Source organism: Anser anser (assembly GCF_964211835.1).
Source record: "Anser anser genome assembly, chromosome: 2".
Lineage (NCBI taxonomy): Eukaryota > Metazoa > Chordata > Aves > Anseriformes > Anatidae > Anser > Anser anser.
This window is the reverse complement of record NC_139721.1, coordinates 139,956,328-139,978,875: the sequence shown is the minus strand read 5'-3', so window position 1 is coordinate 139,978,875 and position 22,548 is coordinate 139,956,328. Positions and strand designations below refer to the sequence as shown.

The 22,548-nt window shown below is 40.1% G+C and overlaps 2 protein-coding genes across 13 annotated transcripts in view; one reads left to right on the top strand and one right to left on the bottom strand.

The window, feature by feature from the left end:
* The window catches only part of ADAM22 (ADAM metallopeptidase domain 22), a gene marked incomplete at its 3' end in the record, with an annotated part of 142,038 nt that extends 134,062 nt beyond the window's left edge, over positions 1 to 7,976 (top strand). For all 11 annotated transcript variants that reach the window (XM_083826022.1, XM_083826021.1, XM_083826031.1 and 8 more), the window contains 2 exons: positions 8 to 131; positions 1,313 to 7,976. In XM_083826022.1, coding sequence (XP_083682148.1) covers positions 8 to 131; positions 1,313 to 1,333 — 145 coding nt within the window. The remainder of the gene's footprint in view (positions 1 to 7; positions 132 to 1,312) is intronic.
* A 2,020-nt stretch (positions 7,977 to 9,996) lies between these two features.
* SRI (sorcin) lies at positions 9,997 to 18,208 on the bottom strand. Of its 2 annotated transcripts, XM_083826041.1 has the most exons (8): positions 18,006 to 18,158; positions 17,097 to 17,180; positions 13,884 to 13,953; positions 13,149 to 13,192; positions 11,969 to 12,116; positions 11,704 to 11,817; positions 10,993 to 11,051; positions 9,997 to 10,347 (listed from the first exon to the last, which is right to left on the bottom strand). In XM_083826041.1, the coding sequence occupies exons 1-8, from the start codon at positions 18,054 to 18,056 to the stop codon at positions 10,321 to 10,323; spliced, it is 597 nt and encodes a 198-aa protein (XP_083682167.1). In that variant the 5' UTR covers positions 18,057 to 18,158; the 3' UTR covers positions 9,997 to 10,320. The 2 variants fall into 2 exon arrangements, with proteins under 2 accessions (XP_083682167.1, XP_083682166.1); XM_083826040.1 differs by lacking the exon at positions 13,884 to 13,953 and having other exon boundaries at positions 18,006 to 18,208.
* Positions 18,209 to 22,548: the final 4,340 nt, after the last annotated feature.

Genomic DNA, 22,548 nt, shown 5'->3' with positions numbered 1-22,548 from the left:
ACCTCAGGACACTGTCTCCTGCAAAGTCTCCATCTTCATCCACTGGGTCTATTGCTTCCAGCAGAAAATACCCTTACCCGATGCCACCACTTCCCGATGAGGAGAAAAAAGCTAACAGGCAAAGTGCCAGGGTATGTGTACCTATTATTTTCTGTGCGTGTTTGTCGGTGATGTAATTTACTGGTAGTTTTGCAAAAGGGAAAGGCGGCAGATTTTTGAGCAACAGTGAGAGTATTAACTTCGTATCCATAGCTCTGGAAGCTGCTACAGGCTGAGCCTCTGGCACAGCCTCAGTGGCTGTGTTTACAGAGAACCCATTCGGGTTGCTCTCCCACCTGAAGCCCAGGTCTCACTACTTTTCCTAGTTCAAACTGGGAGCATGCCTGGGCAGCCTTTAGGCTGTGGAGGAGGACAGGCAGCCCCAGAGCAGCCTGGCTTTCCTCCCTTACCCCTTCCAGGGATCTGAAGCAGTCAGAGATGCGCATCTGGGCTGGGGGATGGCTGCTTTCCAGCATTATGGAAAGGCAAATGAGCTGCAGTTGAGGAGGACATGAAGGGCTAGCACCAAGCCCTGGGGTTGCCCAGGATGGGCAGAAACCTCTGGAATGAGCTTTCCAGCTGCTGCCAGAAGGCAATGCTAGCCATTGCTTCCTTTGTGTCTACTCAGGCACAGCAGGCATTTAAACAAGCAACTCCCCTTCCCCCTAAAATTTACTTCAGGTGTTATACTTGTGATACCTTTAGTTTATGTTGCTGAAGCAGGTGCGATTCCCAGCACTGTTCTCCACCCTTTTATGCAAGAATAAAGGACCGGAGCACTGCTGCTGGGGCCTGAAAGCTGCTGCCCCACATCCTGCTGTGGGCAGGAGGCGTGTGAGGGGCAGCACAGGGTCTTGCAGACGCGTGTGGAGCTGGCAGCTGGGAGGCAGGGCTGTGCCGGTGTGTCTCAGCCCCACAGCAGAGATCAAAGATGCCCTGGGCAGGGTTAGGCAGAAGACAGTGGGAAATAATCTCTATACCAATATTAATTACCGTAACTGTAAGGTAAAAGCTTGCTAGTAGAAATCTGATGTAACACCGATATATTTCCTTCAAACCGTCTGCTCCTGTGGAGCGTTACTCTGCTGACTGCGAGTTGTGCCGAAATGGCCAGGGCTGCCTGCTTGTGGCCTGAACAGCCCACCAGAGGTAGGAGAGACCAACAAGCACAACCTCGGCGACCCAGGCAATGGAGATGCATTTCCCCAGACAAATTCGCACTGCTTTATCTCAGTGTATAATGTGTGTTTGTGTTCCTTTTTCCCCTCTCCAGCTATGGGAGACTTCCATTTAGCTGCTCCGTTTTCCTGGGGTGACGTCAAGAACTGTTTACTTCAGATTTTATAGAAACTCAGCATCGCTGAGTCCTTGCACATTCATCTGGTCTTCAGACAATGGGAAAGATCAACACAGACGCCCGTGATCACAATGGGAACCTCCTCTCATTTGGAAGGGAAAAAGCAGTCTTTTTTTTTTTTTTTTTGGTCAGCCAGAATTTTATGGATTTGATATTTGAGGTAAAGAACAACCAAAATTATACCAATTAACAGGGGAGTATTAGACTGGACATATCAAGGCTGTTCCGCATGATGAGAGATACACTTACCTAGCATCCCAGCTGCAGTCAGGTTGCAAGTCCCACCCAAGAGAGGTTTTTCTCGGGTTTAATGCAGTTCCCAGTCAGGCCAGACTGGGCTTGGGAACGTGTGTTCAGGAGAACCCGGCCAATGTAAACTTGTACGCTGTGTGCATGAACCTTGTGTTCTTTACTTTCCACATGTAAGGGATAAACAACATACCGTAGTAGCAATTAGCATGCAGGAGTAAGAAATATAGGATTTTTTTTTTTTTTTGTGACAGGATTTCAAGCTTTGAAAGGCAACTCTTTGAACCTAAACTTCAAACAAACAAACAAGGATTATATCTTTTTTTTTCTTTTTTTTTTACTTTACGTGTTTATAATCTCAGTATACAGGTTGTATATATGTAAACATTTGATAACGTCAAAAATAGCTGTTATACATACGTGTATTTTGCCAAATGCCTAAAGAAACAGTCATGACTAACATCATCACACTTCAATTTTTCTAATATTATGAGCAGACAACTGTGGAAATACAGAAAGTACAGTACTGTAAAACCATGTCTCTCAGAAACTGGTGTTTGACCAAAATCTGTACTATCTTCTAAGTAACTGACAATCTCAATTACACGGTGGAACACAGAAATCAGTACTGTACACTTTGTCTTAAATCATCGTAAGGGGAACCAGCCAACATACGCTGTCCAGTGAGTTGACCAGAGTATTCTCACACCGGTGCGATCAAGAATGATCCTCTAGACAACAGAGACAGAGTCTTGAACTAACCTGCAGTACAAACTTCCTGAAAATTTGGGAACACTTCGACATTGTCAATTCAGGATGTGGTGATGTGAAGTCCGTCTGGTGAGACTCGCTGTGTGTTTCTGACAGAGCATTTCAGATGCTGTTTTGGATGGCAAAGTGTATCTTATGAGAAACCTAACAATTTCACTGCACTAGATAATAACAATGCTGGGCAAGTGGCCAGTTTCATTGCTGTCTTTTTATTTGTTTCTGGAATCTCCTTTACCATGTGCTAGGATGCTCTGCTTGCTGCCCCTGAAGTCCCCTTGACAATTTTTTGGGGCCATGAACTGAGTACAAGTGAGTTTAGCCTATAAAACAAACCAACAAAGAAAAAACCCAACAAAAAGCCCAACACCTTTACCATGGAGATGTTGGTTTCCCGAATAAATGGATGGTGAGATTTCTAGTACCTGAGATTTTGTAAAGGGTGTTGTAAAAACAAATGTGGTAATCTGACTGGAAATTTTAATTCAATAAGAAAACCGGACCACATCAATTCAATTTATAATTCTCCAGCTCTCCAAAAATGACAGATTCTTAGCTTCAGGTAGTGCCATTACAGAATAACACACGATTCTGTACGGTGCAGTTGAATACCTTGCCCAATGACCGAGCGATCAATTAGATATCATTGTGATGGGAACATCTGCGGTGTTTCTGAATCTTCTACCTCTTTCATGTATTTCCTTTAAAAAGTGAACCCAACACTTTCAGCCTTTTAATATATTTTTTTAACTTTTAAGTGAGTCAATAAAGTCACATATATGTAAGATTAAATTAAGAAATGTCAGCAGCTATAAAGTAAGCAAGATTTTTAGAAGCACTATATTTTATGATTAGGCTGTGTGTTGGATTATAACAAAATATTGACCTTGGAGTTCAAATGATTTCCTTCACAGTCGACAGGTTCTGGTAAGTATTTTGGAGAAAGGCAAATAAGAGTGAGTACAAGTACAAGACAGAACAGCTGGAAGGAGCCAGTCACTTGTAATTGCTTTAGGAAATGATTCTGCACTTTTTTGAAGAGTAAATAGTTGGCAGCACAGAAGAATATTTTTTGCAAAGATTTGAGTGTAGGTAACTGGATTAAAGGTAGTTGGTAGTGTATAGCTCATGAAATAGGGGCCTGAGCCATAAGCACTTGAAATCAATAGAAGTCTTCTATTGATTTCGCTGGACTTCGAGTGGGACCCTCAAGACCCTCAAGTTCACCCTAATTAGGAAATTATGCTAGCCTCACAGCTCTTGTGTTACTCTGTTGCCTGGAAGCTGTTTTCCCCTTCCACGTTAGTATCTTGTCTCTAGTAACTGGACTCTTCATCATGTGCCTTTTATGATATTTTGTTTGGTTACAATCTAGCACGTAATTTGAATAATCCTGTTAGATTTCTGTGCATATTTCATGTTTATCACCCTTTACTCTTCCCTTTCCATTTTGCCTTATCAAGAAGCAGCAAGATTTGGCAAACAGAACTGGATGTACCATATTGGCTGTTTGTGTAATATTCATAGCTTATTGTTTTGAAAACAAATGGCTCTCCTGACTGTATTTTCAATGTACTATGTACTTACAGCTTCTCACGTGTTTTGGTATAACTCATTCATAGCATATGATGATACAGTTGTGTCTGTAGCGTAACTTTAACAGTCACCTTTACATTTGGGGCTATGTCGTGACTGGAAGTCTAGTTATGAGCTCTAAGTTTAAGTTAAATAAACATTGACTTTCACTTTGATGGTCTACAGTGAGAATATCACAAACCTTTCATTTTTGCAAAATTCTTCAGCGGAGAATTTTGCATTAACTTTGTAGCTTGGAGATCTTGTCATGGCACAAAACCTGAACTGTTTTCAGGTTCAGCCCAGGAAACTGGGCTGTGAGAGCCTCTTAAGCCAACGGAGGTCAAAGAAGAAGTCGCTTGCTTGCATTTCTGTGGTTTAAAATGCAGTGTGTTGAAAGCTGCCAGATTTGTAACCTTGAAGACTGCATATATTTTTATTCATAGTAGTTGGTTACACTGGCAAAAGCAATATAAATTGCCGCATAATACCTCATCCAGTCTACAATAGAGCACTCATATTGTCAATAAGATAACTCAGTCATTTTGACGCATTCAGACTCAAACTTTTATTTTTCTTTTAGTAAATTAACTAGTTTTTGCCAGCTATGCTGTAGAAACTTGTTGAAGTGGGTGGTGGTGGTGTGTAATGTCTAATACATTACAAGTATTTGTCCATAAGAGCATACAACCAGCAGGCTGAGCTATACTTAGCGTTATGTATTTTAACATGTGGGAGAAGAACCTTGTATAATTTAAAACAAAATTAATATCACTAACTGATGGAGACTGAAAGTTACAGACCGTATCCGGATAATAATGCTGCACAGTGATGCTGCAATTTAATAACTAAAAATATACCTGCTAGTTCTGGATTTGTTAAGAATTTGATTAATCCATGCTATTGCCTTTTGGTGAACATACTCAGGCAGTATATCAGAAATGGTTTGGACTGATAATTCACATATAATTTTGTTACCTGATTTAAGTATGACATGTATCTTTGAAGACAGCCACTTCCAAATGGTTTATAGGTTTTGTTCCTGATTTATGATGCTGACCCTGCTAAGCTGATGCACTCATTAGATAACTTTGATTATGCAAATGAACAAATGGAACTTTGGGCTTTAGCCTGAATTAAAAAGAGAAAGAAATTATGTCAATAGCTAGTGTGCTGAAGTCCTCTTACCTGAATCACTGTTGCTGGTTTTAAATGAACGGAGGGGGTCTTGTCAACATCAATGTGACAACTGTTTTCAAAACCAGGGCTATGAGTAGGTACATACACTATTACAGGCATGCACGTACTACAAATTCAGACCAAATTTACATTCGTTTCATTAGTATCATGGACATTAGTATCATGGACACTCTCAACATGATAAAGACTCTTGGTATGTGAGAAGAGGAGAATACATCAGGATGTGACGTGATGCAATGATGAGTCCATAATTCTGTGGGATAATAGGTTAGCTCTTAGTACTTGCTCTGTCATCAAATCCCATACAGAGCTGTTGTAGCCAAACTTACCAAATTCCAGTGTAAAACTGAGCAAGCTGCTGTTCCCTTCTCTTCTATCCCCTTTTTGCTCCTACTGAAAAGCATTCCCATGAATGATAATTTCATTCACTAGCAGCCTCTTGTGTTGATTGACTAAGATCAAAATGTGCCCCAGTGAGTTGCCTTTCCACACAAGATAAGGTCTTTCCAGTGCTGTTATTACATCGTTTGCACTTGCTGCAGTATAGGTGAATGAGCCTCATGTCTCATTTGCAATTTGCACTGGTAAAACCATTTGGTGGCTGTCATCCGGTGTCTTTCTCATCCTCTAGCATTTTGGAAGGATAAATCTCTTTTATCACTGTGAACATAAAAGTCATACTACATCCTAATTTTCTTCCTCCAAAAGTATCCACTTCTTCCTCTAAGTCATCTGAATATCTGTATCATTAGCAGAATGTGTTACTTATATCAACCACAATGTTGATTTACCTCATTTTTAAGAGCTTGAGCATTCTGGTCTCCTCTGCTGCCAGTCTGACCCCGCTATTTGCCTGGCTTCCAAACCATACAGCATTGAACAGCAATATGGGATTTGACTTCAGTCAAATTTCCTGAAGACAAATGTAGATAAATTGCACGTTTGTACAGCTTGTCATCCTGTGACTGCATGGTGGGGTGAAGTTCCTATGTGCAAATAAATAGCTACCATGGAGCTATAATTGAGCAAGAAGAAAAGGAGGACAGTGAAGCTGATTGTGTAGATACAGTTGCAGTATAGATAGGACTCTTAGGTGTGACTTCACCTGAAACAAGAAATGAAGTGTCTACCATTGACACTAAAAACTCCTTTGACCCAAATATTTTCCAAGTTGGCTTATGAAAAATATTTCGGTACCTCAGGTATGGATGCTGATGTAGACTAAAGCTTTGGAAACAGTAGCTCCTACAGCCAGCAGGTGGTGTGTTGTCATTCCAGAGCAGTTTCCTGCAATTGATTAGAAATGCACTACAACAATCAACACAAATATGTTGTTATCTCAGATGAGTAACCAAAACGAGCAGTAAAAGTAACTTTAGAACACAGAAATGTGTTCGGTTGCTCACACTCAAGAAACTCTGTCCCTGACTTTCAAATTGGCTCACCTGGCTGGGGCTGGCATTTTTAGTTCTCTAAAATACAGCCTACACCCGTTTAAAAAATACTTTAGCTAAGCCAGCTCTAAACTGGTTGAAAACTTTGGTTACATGGACAGGCCGTAACTGCAATATAACTCAGCATGAGATGAGGAAGATTGGTGAAAAGAAGTGCAGAGCAATTAAAAAGAAACATTCTCTAAAGGGAGAAGCAGAGGTGTCACACTATTTTTAATTACAGGAGCATAAAATGTCAAAGCAACAAGCTTTTTTTTTTTTTTATGTTTATGTATCCTCTGATTAAAAAAAATGAAGTTTTGGTTAAAAAAAATCATAACTTGAGGCCTTAAGACCTTATATATTCTAACTTTAGCATGGAGAGTCTATTTTTACAACCAAATTAGGAATTCTGTATATAGGCCTGACTGACCATGTAAGTATAGTGGTGCTAGCAGCTAATCATGCAATATCGTAAGGCTCTGTATAACAGTAAATGCTGATTTATTTTGAATATTGGTACAAGGACTCCTGCTCACTGCCTGTGTAGAGAATCTAAATATTTTATGCTTGGAAATACAGTCCAGAACATATTCAAACTGTGAATATATAACCTGATTTTTCTTTTCTTAAGGGTAAAGATGTATTACAATAGGTAGTGTTTTATATAGAATACAGTACTTATTTTTATTGTTGCATAAAAGCAAAATATTTTTTTCAGAATAGCAAAGCATTACAGAATTTTTAATCTGCTGGAGAAAACACTATTTACAGTATGATGTTCTTTCAGCAAAGCTTTGGGGGTGGTATATACCAATTGGCTTGGCCAGCTTCATTTTGTGCTAACGTTTATCTTGGGCATTGCTGTAAGAAAAAGCTATTTTTTCACTCACACTAGCCCTGACTGGTAAAACATTCAGAGAGGCAAGGAGACTTGGGTTTCACCACTGGGGCTGGGCTAATGTTTGCAAAACCAACCAATCTATGTCATATTGTTGTCTTCGCTAATTAAAATCCTTTAACAATTGTACGTGATGTAATAGAAACATAAGATTTTGACAAACACCAAAACGAAGCATTGCAATTTACAACTTTCTAGCTTTGAGTGTGCTGTTTTTGTCATCAACATTACAGGCATTGGGCTGTTGAAGTGAATGAATCTGGCTTTCATGTAGCTAAAAAAAAAAATGTTGCTTTTTATAAAATAAGATCATTGTAATTTGGTTCTAAATTCCTGCTCACTTTTAATAACAGCATCACAGTATCCACTTCTATGAGAGTATTTAATACAAATGCCTGTGGTTTTCAATGTTACTAACATATTGTAACATCAGTAAAGTGACTTTCAATGACAAGGACTGTGGTGTTTATTCTTCTTATATTTAAGTTCTTACATTTAGCACATCTATATCCTGTGTCAAAGGTCTCTCTCTCTCAAAAAAAAAGTTACAGAGTTACAGATGTGTCTCTCTAAAGCAGGTAACTTACATCTTCAAACTGCTTACTGAAACTACATTAATGGGGAAGTAACTTTTACGTAGTTGCTTTTTCTTTTTTTAGTTAGATGACAGCAAATACTGAGGTCACTTCTTAGTAACCTTATTGATTACCTTAGTTTGAATCTAAAAGTGAAAGATGCTTATTCCATCAGTCCCTGTGAACACACTGGGTTTTTGAAATGCTTATGGAGAACAAAAAGCAATGTTTTCTCGGGTTAACTAGAATTTCTTCCTGGTTCTGGAATTCTTCATTTTACAGGTTTCTCTGTTTTGTGTTTTCAACAAGGTCCATGAAGATAATCCTATTTGTTCACATTGTTCTTGCACCATTTTGTAGCCCAGTAGCTGATGAACTGATTAGTTCAACCTGGGAAAAATAAATAAAGTGAGGAAGAAGACTTGGAGCCTTGTTATTGGTCCTCTTCCCTTATTGCTCTAGAGAGGTGTCGTATTAGCACCACCACCCTCCACCAAAACCACACACAAAATACCACCCCCCTTTTCCCCAAAAAACAACAAATAAAACCACAAAACCACATCCCACCTTGGGACTTTTCAAAAGCAAGTAACTTGTCTGTTTACGCAATAACTGTTTTAACAAACTGTACTGTTTTCGTATGGTGCAGTTCAGCTAAATGCATTTTTCAAGCCAAGCTTTTACGTGTAGGTACATTTTAATCCCACATATTATTTCATCATTCCTTCTCACGTTTTATGGCATAACTTCATACCTATAATGAATTTTCTGGGGGTCTCAGACGAATTAATAAATAACGTTTATCTAGAAGAAGAATGTTATATTCATTTTTGGCTAGTGTTTTCTTTCATGAGCAGTTTCAGGCCTGTGGTAGAGTGTGACCCCAGGCAGCAGCTAAGCACGTGCCAGCTTCTAGTTCACTGCCTGCCCTGCCCCAAGAGAATGGGGGAGAATTGTAAAAGGAAAAACAATGAATCCTTGCAGGTCAGTTTAATAAATGAAAGGGAAAAAAGGAGGGAGCAATCACTCACCCATTCACCAGTTCCCTCCAGCAGACCAAGACCCAGCCACTCTCCAAGCAACAGCTACTTCGGAGAGACTTACCACAGTTTACTGCCAAACATGATGTTACACGGCATGGAATATCCCTCGGGTCAGTCTGGGGCAGCGCTCCTGGCTGAGCCCCTCCCCAGCCTCTTGCTGACCCCCAGCCTACTTACTGGGGTCACGGAGTGAGAAAGAGAAGGGCCTGAAGCCGTGCAACAGCTGAACCACTGGTGTGCTATCACCATTGTTTTAGTCCCAAATCTAAACCATGTCACCCTGTGGGCTGTTACAAGGAAAACAAACTCCATCACAGGCAGGTGGGAAGGGTTTTGACCCTTGTACATTAGTTGGCATATAGAGGTAGGAAGGGTAGGTGCTAGGGTTTAAAGAGGAGATCAAAAATGTTAACTGACGTCACTGAAGTCTGATAGCTTAAAGTTTAAAGGGCAGTTAATGTATAAACTGACACAGCACAGTTCTTATATGTTTAAAAACATTGTATATAGGGACATAAACAGAGCAAGAAGTTAATAGAACAAAAGCCCCATATATAAGAGCACAATGCTGAAAGAGTTCTCTGATATGTTTTATCTCATCCCTGCTTGTAAGACGTTCTAACAGGCAGTCATACACTCGACGCATGGTGTCACAGACTTCATCTTGAAAATACCTAGCTCTCAAAACAAGCAACTTAAATTTTACTGATGTTCTAACAGACACGAGTAAAATGATCATTCCAAAAGCTAACGCTTTCAGTTTGTACATCTGTCCTACGCTGCCAAAGACAAAAGAATGTGTCTTATCTTCTGCCATCTGCATGGTATTTTTAAGACAAAAAATGGTAGGTTGCACTCCAGGAACTTTTTTTTTATTGAATTATAGGAAAGAAGTAAACTCATTACAGAAAAACTTAGTATCTCCATAATGGTGGTTATTATACATGGTGACTTACAATTTTATGAAAATAAAAAAATCTTTAATAATTACAGGGTGAAAGTTAAAGATGACAGTACATGATTACTTGATATTCATTATCAAAACTAAAAAAGTGCATAAAGCAATACCTTCATAAAATATTCAATTTCCGATATTGAGATACACAATCATGGAAACGTTTGGCAAAGCAAAACACGAACTGGAATGATAATTGTGATCATCCACAACTTCCTTTTTGATTTAGATGCTCATAACACACTGTATGAACTAAAAAAAAAAGAACAACCATTTATTAGAAGTACAGTAGAGTACAAGTTTCTTCTTTTTTCTCCTGTTTTTTTCTGTAAACATATTCAGTCCATGACCAACAAAGCTTTGAAATAACTATTTGCTAATTTTCATATGTAAATTAAAACAAAAAAATCTCCTTAACAACAACAGGACTACTTGAATCTCCTGTTCTTGTCATCTTGCATAGATACAGTCAGGAAGACAAGACCCACAAGTCTGGCTAAGTATGACTTCTGTGTACATTCCACCACCCTCCCTAAATACCTACCAAACCTTAAAACAAAACAAAAAGTCGAAGGAAGTGATGGTAGCAAGTGACAGACTCTAAGGTCTGCTTGAACCTTACTAGTAAGGAATCCATATAAAATGCGTAATGAAATTGTAGAAATCTACACAAATGCATACAAACTTGTTAACAGAGTACCCAGTTCCAACTCTTTAACCTCACTGAACTCCAAAAGAAGAACTGAATAAAACACCCTCCCCACACACCTTTGCAGTCACTTCCCATTAATGTAGCAAAGACAGGCACAAACTGAAATTATTGCTGTTCACCTTCAGTTTTAAGTTTTTCCTTAGTTTTACCCCCTAAGTTTAACTGATTCATTGAAGTTCACTTACGTCATCATACTGGAAATTCACAAAACCCTGCTGAGACACATCCCTTCTTCTAAAACATTCTGAAAAAAAAATATTAAAAAGACAAAAACAAAAATTAAGTAAGAAATAGTTATTTTTTAAAATGCATTCTACCTAAGATTTTATTTTGGCCAAATGCCTAATTGGAAATGCTTGTTTGTAGTAACAGAAGACTAGCCCATAGCTTATACTACTCCTCATACTACAAGCAAACATTTTATGTAAATTTCTCACCTTCCTGAATTTTATTCTAAAGCAAAACACAAGGTTCAAGTTTGCAAGATGGAACAAACTGGGAAATGACAGCAGAGCAAAACAAAGGCAAGGAAAAAAAAATCCCCAAGCCACATAAATGACAACTCACGAAGAACACAGCAATTCATTCCAAGACTTAATGGATCTTCATATTTACCATATACAATGCTTTGTGTTCCACTATTAAATACAGTTTCCCAATTTTGATAACACAACTTTCCTAGTCTCTTGCATAAAGCTCATACTAGTCCATTTTTCAACGGGGATCGAAATAATCAATTTATAATTGTTATAGTTCTGCCTGTAAATTCTATTGAAAGAAACCAATTTTGCGTTACGTAAAAGTTAAAGTTGAACTTGAGATACCTCAATAATCAGATTTTATGAAATAAAAACATATTACAGAGATGAAAGTAACAAGGCTATAATCCAACACACCGGTAAGAGCTCTGAGCTTCACACAGCACGCAATGTAATCGTCAAATGTAATCTTTCCACGAGTGCTGTATCGCCTTGTGATTGCAGTCACTGCCTGCGGGCTCAATCTAAATCCTATTTGAAAATAGAAAGACTGCAATGAAGACAGGTAGGTTAACACAATCCAACATTTTTATTGGAAATACCACGTGTCAGTTATTACAGGATAATTGGTATGGGGAATGTTGGAACTCAGCATCAGATGCAAGGAAATTTCACCACTTACCCATATTTGTCAAAGCTTTCTCCAGTTCTTCACGATCCACTGTGCCACTTCTATCGCTGTCAAAACTTACGAAGTGTTGCTTCCAGCCATTGACCACAGCCCACAGTTCTTTAAACTCATTAAATCCCAGGGTGCCAGACATGTCCCTCTGATTCCAAAGCTAAGAAAAAGTTTCCTTGACTTCCAAAATTAAAAAAGTCCTCTGTTAAATGGAAATTGGTATTTTTATCATCTGTAGTTAAAAACTCTTTCTTTGACGGTCAATATTAACAATATTTTGACTACTTCTTTTGACGGCAAACTAACTAGAGCATCCCACAGCACTGACAGAGATAATAGCACCGGCCAAAACCAAATGCCAGTGAACTTGCCATCCACACTTCTCAGTGAAGCCTGATAAAAACTATTTGCTCTTTGTGAATGTAACTGAATTAACAAATTCCTCTTTTATCTGCTGCAGTGCAATTGTTACTGATAAAATACATATCTGAAATAAAATTACATGCCAAATACAAAAAAGTAAGTTAGAATAATATCAGATCTCTGGTATCCATAGCAGTTTGTTCCAGGTGACCTATCGGTCCTTTCAGTTTAATTTCTGCTTTTTCTTTTTAAACAGCAAAACATTTGAACATGAGAGCCTAACTTTTAACTATTAAACTCTAAAGATTCCAATCCATCCTTGCACAGCATACCTAAATTTTCCACAGGTTGTATGGCTGAATGCCATATACCCTCCCATTAGATACCTGAATTTGATAATTCAAGGAACAGTATTTAGGGGGCCCTCAAATACTATTAGGCTGTGTAGTACAGATGCTTAATTCATTAGGACATCTATGATGCTGTCTAGTTTCAAAAGCACAATGAGCTATTTGAACAAACCTCCATTCTGGGCTGTCAGATCTGACTCTTCATACATGCAGTGGGGAAACAGTCCCCTAGACTTAGAGACCCCCCTTGTGATAAAAAGACCAGTCACTGACAGACAGATTTGTTAGAATTATTTCATCTTCCAAAATGAGTAAGAGTGGATTTTTTTGTGTCCCCAGTCATAATGATCATAACATATATCAAGTGCAGGCTGGAGGAAAATTAAAAAGCATTTCCCAAATTTTGTGCACCCTCTTATCCTTGCTTGCATAATGCAAAAACGTTTATATTTCATAATAAAGGATACATCCAGCATTGAGATCATGAGCCTGCAAGTCTCTACGTTGAAAGCTGTTTAAATTAGAAAAATGAAAATAAGTTATATTACAAGAATGATTTTCAGTTTTGTTCATCTAAATGTAACATTTTCAATTGCTTATTGTAATATACAATGCCTAAAATGTTATTATTTCTTCCACTGTACACAGCCATGCTATGTTTTGATCCAAGTAAGGGCTTTTAATCATTACTTGTTAGAAACAGTGACAGCAGACAATGTGGAGACACTTCAAATTCTATATAAAATTAATTTGCTTTTATCTCAATCCATAAAGGTTTTGGGTTTCAATCAAAGCGGTCATTTATATTTTAGTACAGAAACCACTTTAGCACGGTACTTTGCTCAACTTTATGAACCAAGCACTATGCACCCCGACAGAGGTGTTCTGCCACAGAATGTTTTAGTCCATATCCAAGTTCACCTTCAAAACCAAACACCTTTTAAGAACTGTCTTTCCATTACAGAACACAACACTTCTGCAACTCCCAGCTCAGCGGCAGGAAGGAAGGCAGTTGAGAAGGGAAACCCTATCCACACAGAAATACAGCGAATTTACATTTCAAAGTAGTCTGTATGGAAAGAAAACCATGCAAATAAAAGAAACTGCAGAAAGCACAACTACAAGCATTTTCTGGTAGATGGCATAAGAATTAGTGCACTCAAGCGCTTTTGTTTGTTTGTTTGTTCAAATTGTTAACTTACGTTTATACGCTCCTGCAATCCCTGACTGGGTGAGACATCTCTGTAGCTCATCAGCATCTATTTGTCCATCCTTTCGATAACAGAAGATGTATCAGCTATTGCTTTAGTTCCCTCTCCCAGTTTCTCCCAGTACCCGCTCCCTTTTCAGTGGCATTAATTTACCCTTTCAAGAAACAACTGATTACCCCTCTCTTTCTGCTACATGACAAACTGCCTTTGATAACCCATATCTCTAATGACGTTTCTTTAGTTGATATTTTTGCAACACAAACAAGCTTTCACATCTAGTGATCTCAAAAAATGAAACTGGTATTTTTTTTTCTGGTATTTAACTGGTATCTTTTTCACTTTAACTTAGAGACTTACGATCTCATGGCTACACAGGAAACCTGGAACCCAGCTCATACATACCCTCCTCTCGAGACAGCCTTAAGACTTATAAATCTTTAAAAAAAAAAAAAAAAAAGTTTGCTTGCTTGGGAATAATAAGCAAAACAAACAAAAGCAGAAAGCAAAGAATTTGGAAAGAAAAAGAAAAAGACACCGAAAAGATACCTATCTGTGCAATCCGAAAAGTGACTCCCTTCCCAAGCATCCTTCTCAAGCCAAATAAAACAACAGCTAAGTCATGGAAAGCAATGAGCTGTCAAAAGTGGAAGTGCAACGCTAGGCCACATTCCTCACACACCCACCATAAAGTTTTGTTCACAGAGAGTTTTGAGTATAATTTAATCTCATTCAAGGAGGGAATGTTACATCTGCACCAACGCAACTTTAGTGTAAAGCATTAAAACGGGGAATAAAGAGTTGCTGTGCATTTAAGAGAAATTTATTTGCCTCGGCATTTTCCTAAGATTTTTAAAACCACTGCACAGAGATATGCTACTAAATGGCCTGGTTAAAATGATGTGGGCAGCTAACTTTCAGAAACAAAGTAACATTTATAGGAAAAAGTAGTAGTTAATATACTAAGTGATGTTTTACAAGGTCCGGAAAAAGAGCAGCAACATTTTGATTCTATGTAACATCGATAGGGGTGAAAAAACCAGAATTTCTTCTGATCTACTCCATCACTCTAACTACACAGATGTAACAGAAACATTACATTCAAGAGAAAATAAATAAATAAATAAATAAATAAATTAGCCGTGTATTGTAAGAAACAAATATTTTCAAAGGCCTCGTGTATTCTGAAAGAAAGGCAGGATCTGTATAATTTCATAACAGAAAGCAAGACAGAAAAGCATGGTTTTTATTTTTATCATGATTAACATTACTGTAAAGGTACTTGGCCTTCTATTTATTTTTCTCAGGTAGAACTTAAGGAAACTATAAAAGGCACGGAGGCTTTGCAAACAGATTAAAAAGAAAGATTATTAGTTCCTACAAAGATAGAGTCAATTCATTTAATAAATATCTGACTTTTTTCAATAAACAAAGGCAATTAATTCCTCAAACATAAAGCAAGATTTCTGTTGTAAACTACTTCAAAGAAAGCTCAGAGATAACATTATATAATGTTTAGGCATAAAAACAGCACAGCAGCAAACCAAGATGAAAAACTTCACTAATTCTATAGTAAGTTCTTACAGAAAACTGTGAGATGTGGCTTTTTGCAGACTTACATGGATGGCTATAAAAACAACTGGTAAGTCACCTGTTTGATTTCACTGTCTCCTTGCAGGATTCTTACCAGACAACCACTGGTCCCTGAAACAGACTCTGTTGATTCCAAGGGTAACATTTCAAAAGCTACCCTGTTTACTCAAATAAGGAATGACTCTGCCATATAAAAGGTATTTAGAGTACTAACTTCAATACTTTAAGTACTAACTTGATCACACCCATTAGCTCACTGGGTCACCAGCTTTTGGTGACCATGCTGCACTCGAGTAGTCTGGCAGCGGTCTGTGCTTTGCTGAGGTCCAGCTCTTGTCACCTGTTCTCCACAGCGCTGCATCCTGTTTGCTGTTATCACCCTTTTTCCTCTCTACAATAGGAGCGTACTCATTTTTCCAGCACTAGTTACAGGCTCTACCTAGCACATTATCTGGTGGCACCAGATGCAGAAGCATCTGAGCTGGCAGGAAGTTGTAAGCACACATTCAGCAGAATTTAGATTGGGCTACGCCTTACTGGACAGGCATTCACCTTTATTACAAAAACATGATTTATGTATGCATAAGCAATGTTACAGAAGTAACACACAGACTGTAAGATGCATTATTAATTCAAATGAGTAACAGAGAACAAAAAGCAGTAAGCCAAATTACAGTCTTAACCTGGGAATTTAAACATCAACTAGTCTGCTGGATTTAAATTTCCACGTTGTGGTTACGTGCACCTGTGGATATCAGATCCAGAAGCAGAGTTTCAGATTTCCACACACCCTATGTGTACAATAAATAGCTTTGTTATTAGTATTGCCAACAAAGACAGAACTTCTTCCTCAGTAAATCTAACTCACATGCTCCTAACCTTTGCAACCCGTTTCAGGAACTATGTATTTCTAGTAACATCCATAATTACACAAAAATTATGTATGCCATGAAATTACAAAAAAAAAAAAGAAATAAAAAACGCAGTGCAGAATGACAAAGCGGAAAAAAAGACCTAAAATACAAGTTGTGAATGCCCTTTCCCCTGACAGAGTAATCACTCTATCCTACGAGCACACCCTGATGTTGGCACAGATAAAGACTGCTATTCCATTTGTGAATCCATTAAGCCACTTTATCACACAATATATTTCTTGTTAGCATTTCCCACTCTTAACACAAACATCTCCACAGCTGATGTTCCCCATCATTTCTGGCTTCCTTCTCCAGAAACAGCATTCCCCAACAAATGGCTAAACCACAATTCAGTTCCAGCGTTTCCTGTAATATATAGTTACTGAATAGTTTTATACAGGAACTATAGGCTGTACGTGAATGCAGCTATACTGTACATAGTACAGCTATACAGCATGTAGTACAGCTGTATATAGCTGGGCAGTAACTACACAGTTTGAATAATGCTAACTAGCTCTTCAACCGTGCTGATGCATTTTAGCAGCCACGCTAAGTAAGACCAATCAGCTATTTTTTTCAAAAACTTGAAACTACAGAGCTCTCCCTACTGCAAACATTCGGCATCCCTCTTTCTAAAACCTCATGTAGACATGACTCTCCAGAAAAGTATTTCCAACAAATGAGTAACGTTTAAGCTTACCTGCCCTGCTACTGCAGAAAAATAACCATACAAAGGATCCTGAGCTTGTCCAGGGAATGCTGGTCCTCCTGGGGCTCCGCCATACTTATAAATCAAGAAGAAAAATGATTAGTTTTAAATTAATGCTTCAGTGTAAGTAATTGTACTGTCTGTACTTAAGAATCAACACGTGTTTTTATATACATAGCATGTTAAAAAGTCTGAACAATGAAAAAAAAACCACACAGTTCCTTTAGAAAAGGAAGCACACAGTCCTCAGATTGGTACGCTCATTTAGTACAACTTAAGCACATCAGGGTAAAACCTTGCACAGGGACAAGCCGCTCATCTGGATGCAGTATCACATATTCCACCAAGCTTAAATTTTAAAGTCTAATACTAGTAAAAACGCGGTCCTGAAGATTAAGACTAGCAATGCACCTCTGACTTTTCTTTCCGCTTCAAAAAAAAACGTTGTGCAAGACAGACCTCGAAGGAAAACACTGAGAAGAAAACATGCATTAACATTCAGCTCGGAGACTGTTCTTTAACATAACCGATTCTTAACTGAAACACCACGATGTGACTTAATTTTGTTCGTGCTGAAGGGCTGGTAACCACAAAGGAGCCTGTAAGCCCCTCGCCCGCGGGCTGCTACCCGCAGCAGCAGCTTTTCTGTCAGCCGCTGCGCTGACAGGAAAGCGCCGCCGGAGCCTCTCTAGAGGCGGCCTGAGAGCCCCCAGAGGCGACCCCGGGATCCCCGATGGGGAAGCAGGAAAGGAAAGGGACGGGACGGGAGTGCCCCGCCGCAGCCCTGTCCCCCCGCCGCAGCCCAGGCAGCCCCCAGCCCGGCCCCGGCCCCGGCCCCGGCCCCGGCCCCGGCCCCGCAGGCAGCCCCCGGCCCAGCCACCCGGCCCTAGCCCCGCTCACCCCGCCCTGGTAGAAGCCGCCGCCGGGTGCCGGCTGCCCGGGGTACGCCATCTTCTGCTCGCCTCTGCCCCGCCCGGCCCGGCCGCGCCCCGCAGCAACCACAGGGCCGGCCCCGAGGGGGGAGGGAGGAAAGCACGTAGGGCCGCGGGCTCCGGGAAGAGCCGCCTACAGGCGGCTGGAAGCTCCGCCAGCCGTGCGAGGCAGCCGGCTGCCTCCTGCCAGCGGGGCAGTCGGGCAGCGCAAAGTGGTGTTGTTGGGAGCTGAGGGAGACCCCAAAAACTCCCCTCCGTTCCGGGTGGTACAGGCCGCCGGCCCGCACCAGGCTTTTCCGCCCCACAGCCGGGGGGGCGGGCATGGCGCTGCCTCAGGGCTGCCCGCGGGCGGTTGGGCGCCGGCCCCTTCCCTTCCTTCCCCTGCCCTCAGCCCCTTCCCTCGGCTTTGTGCCGCCTGGTGGGCGCCCTGGTGGGTGACTCGTTTCGTTTTGGGCTAAAGTAGTCGTCCCTATCGTGCCGCTATCTGCAAAGCCATTTGGAGAGCACTGGAAGTGTTCACCAGAGAATCACCTGTGCTGACGGCAGGTTGTTTTTAAGTCACCTGTCTGTGATTTTTGAAATGGCCATAAAGGCCGTAAGCTCCATGGTTTTTATCTTTTGTGCATATACTTCATGCATGCCACAGAACGCATCGTTATGTCAAACACGTTCTTCTCTTTTATGATGCTGTAGCTTTCTCTTCAAAGTCAACATCTAACCCTGGTCCCAACTAACAGAATCACGGAATCATCTAGGTTGGAAGAGACCTCCAAGATCACTGAGTCCAACCTCTGACCTAACACTAACAAGTCCTCCACTAAACCGTATCACTAAGGGCTACATATAAACATCTTTTAAAGACCTCCAGGGATGGTGACTCAACCACTTCCCTGGGCAGTCCATTCCAATGCCTAACAACCGTTTCAGTAAAGAAGTTCTTCCTAATATCCAACCTAAACCTCCCCTGGCGCAACTTTAGCCCATTCCCCCTCGTCCTGTCACCAGGCATGTAGGAGAACAGACCAACCCCCACCTCACTACAGCCTCCTTTAAGGTAGCTGTAGAGAGCGATAAGGTCGCCCCTGAGCCTCCTCTTCTCCAGGCTGAACAAGCCCAGCTCCCTCAGCCGCTCCTCGTAAGACTTGTTCTCCAGACCCCTCACCAGCTTCGTAGCCCTTCTCTGGACTCGCTCGGGCACCTCGATGTCTTTCTAGTAGTGAGGGGCCCAAAACTGAACAAGGAAATACATAAGCTGTACAACTTTCCCTTGGGCCAGTAGATCTAAATCCTTTTGGAGCAAGGGAGAGGGAGGAACTGCCCTGTTCTGCAGGACTTACAAAGGGCTGGGTCCCACCAGTAGCCCTTGGTCTGCATCCGCTCAGGTTTTGGCGATCAGCTAGGGGAGATTTGGCCAACACCAAGCAAAGTTTTGATGCAACAGCCTCCTCTTGCCTGGAGGAACCCACTGCTACCGCCTCTGTCTTATCCCTGCTGACCCCTTTTTGCTGCTGTAGCCCAGGCAGCAACAGCTGAAGTGACCATGGCTTGGTCTGAGCGGGGGTATTTGTTTCCAAAGTATTAGAACATCCTCATATTGAGAGGTATTTAATTAAGATGAGAAGTTATTTGCTACAGTCTGTATGACTGAAACAAATCTACTCATTAAGGCTTCGCAGGGTAAATGATTTAATGTCAGAAATCTAAAAGCATAGCATTTTATTGTCTGTTAGCATAACTTCTGAAGAACTTGATTAAATCTGAGTAGGACCTTATTAATTTAATCCCTTTAAGTTATAGTAAACTTTTCATTAAGAGTGAATCACCCTTCTCAGATTCCAAGACATCCAGTAAACACGTCCTTCAGACAATATCTATATAGCACATTTTTTATTATTTTAGCACCAGTTACACTGATACTGTTAACAGATGCCACTAACGTGAAACCAAGTGCTGGGGTGTTCTGTGAAATTCAGCATTCAATAGGGTTGCCAACTCAGAGAGGGAAATCATTATTTAATACCTTCATCACACAGGGTATCATATATGAATTCCATCTTTCCAGGGCAGCTGAGAAGAAAAGCAGTGCATCTGGCTAGCTTTTCGGCTTAAGAAATAACTGTCACACAAAAGTATTTGTGAACACATCTGTTGATATTAAACTGTGCAGCAGTCAGTTTTATTTACCAGAATTAATTTATGTGTGGTATAGGTTATGAGAGACACTGTGCTGAACCTTGTTACGGTATATATAATAATATTTGGGCGAGAGGCCTTCGTAATCAAGATAGAGTTATAGTGATAAAAAATGAAAGTTTGGAAAGATTGAAAATAAGTGGCAAATAATATAAGTGATAAGATTTGAAGAGGTATACACTGATAAGCAAAATGTCAAATCATTTGTATGTGTGGCCAATAGATTAAAGATAATAGGAAGGATTTTTTAACTGCATTAGTGAGAAAAAACAGATAAGGTGCAGGCCTGGTGGTAGATGAAGGTGCTAAAACTGCAATAGCTGTATAGGTAAACCTGTTTCATAAGGGGTTTATTCTTTGTTTTGTGTATTCAGCATGACTATTTAGACATCTTCCATTTACAGTACTTCTTCCGAGACTATTGGCAATGAGCACTGCTTTCTCTGATTAATATTTGTGTGATTGTCTAAATTCAGCCACACCTAAGAAAAAGAGCTGGGAGACAGCTAGAACAAAGCAGTGTATTCTATGTGGTTTGTTGGGTAGGTGTTTTGTTTGCACTGGTGCATTTAGCTTTTATTTAGTTTTTATCAAGGCAAAAGGAAGGCAGTGCGAGATTAACCAGTACATATCTGCCTTCTGCAGGGCTCCTGATCTGTGGTAGCTGTTTAAGTCACAAGAAATTAGAGCATTAGGAATACACCAGTAAGAAATTTGTGCAGATCTCAGAGAATATGTAAGCCCTCTAGTGTGAATACCGAAGACAAGACACACAGAATGCTGGTACTGTTGCCCTTCTGAGATTAGAACTAATTACATTTTCCCAAGAAAAGGCCTAAGTAAAATATTTTTGTCTAGAAAGTGAAAACTTGGTGTACAGCTTCCATTCCATAGCTTTTTCTGGATTCTTCGTGATGAGATTTTAAGTGGTTCAAAACTGAGCTACAGTAATAGCGTTAGTACCTTGAAACCTGATTGCTGTATTTACTATGCTTCCTCACAGTGGATGAGAGGCAAGCATAAATCTACCACTGGCCACATACCTGCTTGCCTGTCTTCCTTCCTGCTTGTCCCACCATTGAACTAAGTGTGTGTGTATTCAAGTCTGATGTGAGCTGACGCATGATGTGGGAATTCAGCCACCCTGAACTGGAAGCCTTAAGATCCTCAGTGTTGGCCCATCCTTGCCATCTGGTCCAGGGATCAGGGGCTGCGTGCTGAGGCTTCAGGCTTTCCTGGCAAACCGGGCATGGAATTTGTCCTTTCCAGAACTGCAATAAAAGAAGCTATGGAGGAAAACGGGAATTAAAGGGTAAAGCTCAAATTTCCTGAAATGTTTACTTAGCACTTCAGAAGCATTAAAAGCTTGAGAATAAGTTTATATTACTTAAGGAGGGACAAAAAATGATCCAATTACCCTTTTAATTGCCATAACTTGACAAGAGGCATAAATTCAGACAGTGGAAAGGTAAATATAGGACAGACCAGAGGCCTCAATATAATGCCTTGCTCAGTGCCTCCAATGAATAGTGCTTCATTGTTTGTCTGTTTTGTCGTTTTTGACACCAGCCTTTTTTTTTTTTTTTCCCTGTTTACTGTACAGTATTTATACTCAGTTCTGCAGCTAGTTATTTTGTACAAGGATTTTCTGCTGCACTTATCACTATGATAGCCAAGTATTTTCCTGGTATCATCAAATAATGTGCTTGCAAGGGTGGGGAAGGTATTTAAGAAGAGAGTTACGGAGATGAAAAGTTTCTATAAATGTTGATTGTCCATTTTGACCTACTTGAATTTTCTCTAAGCCTATATGACTTCAAACCTTAGTTTTCCCTCCCAGCTCCAACCCCTTTAACGTCTCAGTGATGAACTTCCTTACTCCCTACTCCTTCCCTTCTTTGGTTCCTCTGCATTCAGCATGGTGGGTCTTCTTCATCACTCACTGGGCATCAGCAAGTGTATCACTGAAGGCCTAAAGCAAGGTAATCTTAATTGTGGATGGCGCAGTACAATAACACAACCTAATAACACAAACTAGCACGTTCATTTCATTATAAATATTGCAGTTTGTGCATTCCCAAGGCAGGACATCTTCACTGAATTAAAGCTAAAATGTAGTTTTGCAGTAGCAACATTATTTCTATTTTACGGCTTGCAGTTGGATGATTCCCAAGATGGTCTTTAGCTAAAGTTGTAATTAAGGCATTAAGATATCTGAGAACAGCAGTGATACATGCCTGTGACTTGGAAAAGACGTTTAAACTTTTGCTTTCTTTGCATATCACTTAGCAATTGAACTGTTTATAAAGGATTGCAGC